Source organism: Arachis ipaensis, chromosome B03, assembly GCF_000816755.2.
Source record: "Arachis ipaensis cultivar K30076 chromosome B03, Araip1.1, whole genome shotgun sequence".
Lineage (NCBI taxonomy): Eukaryota > Viridiplantae > Streptophyta > Magnoliopsida > Fabales > Fabaceae > Arachis > Arachis ipaensis.
This window is the reverse complement of record NC_029787.2, coordinates 128,559,132-128,563,947: the sequence shown is the minus strand read 5'-3', so window position 1 is coordinate 128,563,947 and position 4,816 is coordinate 128,559,132. Positions and strand designations below refer to the sequence as shown.

Here is a 4,816-nt window from a genome sequence, read left to right as displayed (position 1 = left end):
AAACTTTAATCCTGACCAGAATACCTAAAATAAAAAAATGCTGGTCCCTGAAGCTGTTTTGATTCAGGACTATTTGCATTCTTCAACAAGCTTTGTACTATACTTATGTATTTTAAGCAAATAAATTGTGCTCGCACTGCATATACTAAGTCAAACCCTGAAAAACAAGTGTTTAATTCCATCTTCTAATCTTCTAAAATGCTACTGACAATATCAAACTTCTACAATATTCCCAACATACACAGTAATTAAACAAAAACTATTGCACAATTATAGTACTGTTTTAACCGAATTACAACAAATTTCTCTATCCTAATAATAATTATAAACAGAAACTTTGAAGTAAAAAATGAACCTTTGGAGCAACAACAGTTGCGGCTTTCACAACCAAACCCCGGAAGGACCTTTGAGTGAGGGTTCCAATTCTGACGACGGAGGGGAACTGAACTGCCGAAGGTCGAAGCCCTTCGAACGACGACACGTTCCTCGAGGAAATTGAGGATGCTGTTAGCTGAGCTGTCGCCATTGCACTGCAGAGCAAAACAGATTTGATAAGAAATTGATGAGGTTATTATTATTATTATTATCATTATCCAATTCACAATTACCTTCGTGGAAGAAGGAAGAGTGAGTGCGAGAGTGCGAAGGCAGTGAATGAAAAGATGATAAAAACCCTAAGACGATTAGGATTAGGAGAGAGGGAGGTTGGTTGGGTTTTATCTGATATAAAAGATGCTTCTAGATTGAACCAGCATATGTGCTCTATGTCCCGCTCGAGAGTGGATAGCGAGTAGTTAGTTTTTTTTTTTTTTTTTGGTCTGGGCCTAAAGCCACTAAAAGGAACCCGGTTTGGAAAATCCGCCCCGTTTTCACAACACAAGCTGGATCCCTGCAACTAACGGATGAAGAGCCATGGTGACCTCCAATGCATGGTTCAGTGAAACTTATTTATACTTATGCTGTATATATACTTGTTCACATAAAACTCATGATACATAAATTGCCACTTGTGTAAGAAAACACAGTCTTTATTGGTTGACTTATTTAATTCGCTTGCTTTTTTTTCTTTTCAATTTTTTCAGGCAACATGTTTATATACCCTGCCCTTAACAACACAATTCTCATTGTGTTAATGCAATTATTGTAACTTCATAATTCGTGCAAACATTAAAATATTATATCAATAAAGCATAGATAAAATAATCTCATGTAAGTAACTTCTCAACATTCTGTATTGCCACAACCACGTATGTATACAAAAGGTTTTTGTAAAAAAGGTATGCTTTTGCACTTATGTCTGATCCAACCAAAGTAATAACAAACATGAACTGAGAAAGAAGCAGAAAAGAAAAGAAAATGTAATATATCCCTCTATCAATGAAATATTTGACATGGCATAGACATATACACAGTGCTTATGCTCATACTTAAATCTGCACAAACGAATCATCATCACTTTAGAAGCTTGATATCTGGATTTCTCATGGTTTTAAGCCACATGTCAGCCACAATTCGGGAGGAAATAGTCCATAACAGGTCTTGCCCCTTTTGCAATGCTTGCTTCCCTTTCTTTGCTGCCTTTCCAAAGCCATATGAGACCAACCATTGCATTGCAGTTAGCCTCTGTCTCTCACTGTCCCATGAATTCTTTTTTGTGCCACTCCTCACCTTGAAGCCTCCCACATGCATGCTACTTAATTTGAACTTCTTCTCCTCCTCCTCTTCCTTCTCCTCCGCCTGTGTTGCATGAACAACTACTAACATAGGCCCTCCAACTGCTTCATAGCGTCTCAGCGGATCCCTCAATTGGACAACCAACATCAGTGTGGCCTTTTCTGCTTCACTCTCAGAACTTGCATTATCTTTGATCCAATCCTCAAGTGAAGAAGCAGAAGCCAAAATCTCTTTCCCACTCTCAATGTCCCCTTTCTTTGAGCTGAGTGCAGAAACTTCAAACGGAGCTTCTTCCTCAGCCATTTCTGCTTGAATTTTCAATGCTTCCACTGCCATTGATTCAATCTTCTGCATTGCAAAAGCCAGAAGTTTCTCTGCACTGACCGGATCTTCATCCACATTCCAAATGCCACTCGAAATTCGTTCTTTTCTTCCTGAGCTCATAGCATTTGCCATACTTTTCACGGAAGAAACTATGCGAGCGGCGCTTGAACTGGCTCCTTCCTTGCTCCTGCCATGTATGATGGCAGAAGCAATGCCTTCAAAAGCCACCTGTTCTGCAGTTTTGCCCCTAAGTTCATCTATGGGCATCAATGACAAAATTTGAGAGCTGAGTTCATCAAGACCAATACCAGCCAGTTTTTGAAACAACTCAAAGCCAGTCACGCTTTGATGTGATTCCAACACAAAGGGCTTTGACATCTGCATTGCTAGCTTTGGGGTATCTTTCCTCTCCACAGCCATATCTAATGGATTCATGGAAGCTAAGTAGCCTCCATCTCTGGTTTGAACTACACAGCCCAAACCCTTTCCAAGGTCAGGCAGATACACCTTGGATTCAGCATCTGCAGAAGAAGATTCCTTCTGTCCTTCAAGTTGTAATGGTGGAATTTCAGGTTGATTGAATGAGTATCCTTTGAAGTCTTGATCCTCAAGCAGCTGAAGAAACTCCATCGTCACAGTTTCTTCGTCTGCATCTAGCCTTTGCGATTGTGTCTCGTCCTCTAATTTCATATACTTATCATCTTCTCCCATCATCGACTCAAGAGCTTTTATCTGCTGGGCAATTGAATCAAGCTCACTCAATCTAGTGAGATGCAGATGATCATGGACTATTTCCTTGACAACTTCACCTGGAGGAGTTGATTTGACTGGTAAAGGTTTCTCAGATTCCCCTCCATCTTCTTCCTTCTCTTGAACCTCAACACCTTTGTCAACAACCTCGAAATCAGGAAGATCGAAATCCTCCACCTTTTCAGGTTTCGGGTTTGGGTCATCAAGATTCAAATCATCCATTCCTTGAATATCTGCCTGCCTTCGTGCATCATTTTTGCTTGTCATTCTGGGACTAGGCATGCTGAAGGACGTCTTGGATTGTTTGCGAGCAAAAGATGAGAAATTTCTCAACTTGCTGGAGCTGGAGCTGGTCTTGGAATTTGAATTTGAATTTGGATTCTCGAGTTGATTATATATATCGAGTCCACCATCTTTCTGCATGATCTGGAATCCCAGTTTGAGAACAAGTTCTCCTCCCTTTGCCTTTCCAGACAAGCTGAAGCTTGTGTCCCATTGGCGAACTCGTGTTCCTTCATGGTTTTTCTCAATGGATTCTTTGATGAGCTCGCTCAAATCCACCGAGCTTCTTCCAAAATCAAGCTCTTTAGCATCAACTGCGAAAAGGTATATCAAAAAGGGGCGTGGCTCAAACTTAACCTGCTTTGCAGCTCCACCAGCTTGGGTGGCATAAACATGGCACCTGATGAAAAGAGTCTCTTCGAAATCTGCAGCTCCTTGTGTAACACGTGATGGCATGGTCTTAACAGCACCGTCCTTTGTCTCTTTCTTTCTAACACACACAGAGAGCCTAAGGCCATTCATGGAAGAAGGAAGGCCTTGTGCTGCAACCACTTCAACGGAGAATAAACAGCTTAGTTTCTGCATTCCAATATGAGACAAAGCCCGGATAGGCTTCCAGCTCCAAATCCCTTTCTTGTCACCGTCACCGGACGACTCATCTAGCTTTCTGGTTTCTCCCGGTGACTGAGTAGTTGGTGGTGCCTTGGCATCTTCAAGCTTCGGCCTTGATCGCCATGGGGACAAGGACAGGCGGCGTGATCGAGGTTTTGCATTGACTTTGACATCTTCTTCTTGGGCAGATGGAACAGAAGGAGATGAAGTTCGTGGCAGGACAAGGGAAGCTGTTCTTCGAGTTGTGTGTGATTTGTAGAGGGAGTCACTGAGGGCCTCTAGTTCTTCAAGGAAAGCATTGGCAGAAGAGGAATCAGCAGCCATGGAATGCAAGGAATGAATGCTGCTGGTTTGGAGAAAGAGGAAGATAAGAGGATGAATGTGGGATGTTGGTGGTGCTTTGTGAACCAAGAAAATGGATGTGTGGAGGATAGAAGATGAATGGTGGCATTGCTGGGTAAGACAACTCTGAAAACGGATATTGGATTAGACAAACTGGTCCCACAGAATTTAATGTTAGCCTAACCTTTCTTGTTTGATAGCCACTGAAATTTCCATTTTTGTTTTTACCAATAATTGGTCGCAAGTCAGGATGTCTGTTCTGTTAAAGCCATAATCATTGATGGGTGTTTGTGTGCATCTTTTCATCAAAGCTAGCCAGTAAGTCTATGGACAATCTTCATTTTATGTTTCTACCAACTAAACATTCATTTTATTTTACGTTGTCAAGGAATAACCACTGGAACTGTAAGCTAGTGGAAAAGGAAATTATATTTTACTTTCTCACGATTCGGGACTTTTGTTTGGAGTCTTGAAGTCTTTTTTTTTTTATTACCTTTGACAAATTTTTAATAATAAAAAAAAATATNNNNTTACATAATAAATAAGTAAAAAATATTTTTATATTATTATATCTAAACATAATTAATAAATTAAAAAAATCACTAAACTTATTTCTAAAAAATCCACCCAAACAAATCCTCAAACTATGCAACTATATCCTGAATATTAAAGTTCTGATGCTTATTATTCCATTAAAAAAAACACTATAAAGTGAAGTAGATTATCGAAACACAAAAAATATATCTAGAGTTTAGCATTTAAAAAAATAAAAATTCATTTGATTTGTGTTTTTATTTTTATTTTTATTTTAAATTTTTTATAAAATTTTAGA

General features: G+C 39.5%; 2 protein-coding genes across 2 annotated transcripts in view; both read right to left on the bottom strand.

Annotated features, from left to right (window-relative positions):
• Window positions 1-782, bottom strand: part of LOC107631769 (20 kDa chaperonin, chloroplastic) — a 3,391-nt gene extending 2,609 nt beyond the window's left edge. Inside the window, exons 1-2 of the mRNA XM_016335313.2 lie at window positions 609-782; window positions 356-530 (exon numbers count right to left, since the gene is read on the bottom strand). Of these exons, the coding sequence (XP_016190799.1) occupies window positions 356-526 (171 nt within the window). The 5' untranslated portion in view covers window positions 527-530; window positions 609-782. The remainder of the gene's footprint in view (window positions 1-355; window positions 531-608) is intronic.
• Window positions 1,196-4,108, bottom strand: LOC107631764 (protein PLASTID MOVEMENT IMPAIRED 1). Its single transcript, XM_016335309.2, has one exon. The coding sequence runs from the start codon at window positions 3,964-3,966 to the stop codon at window positions 1,453-1,455; it is 2,514 nt and encodes an 837-aa protein (XP_016190795.1). The 5' UTR covers window positions 3,967-4,108; the 3' UTR covers window positions 1,196-1,452.

Coding starts and splice junctions, on each gene's coding strand:
- LOC107631764 (XM_016335309.2), bottom strand. CDS start 3,966: ATGGCTGCTGATTCCTCTTCTGCCAATGCTTTCCTTGAAGAACTAGAG.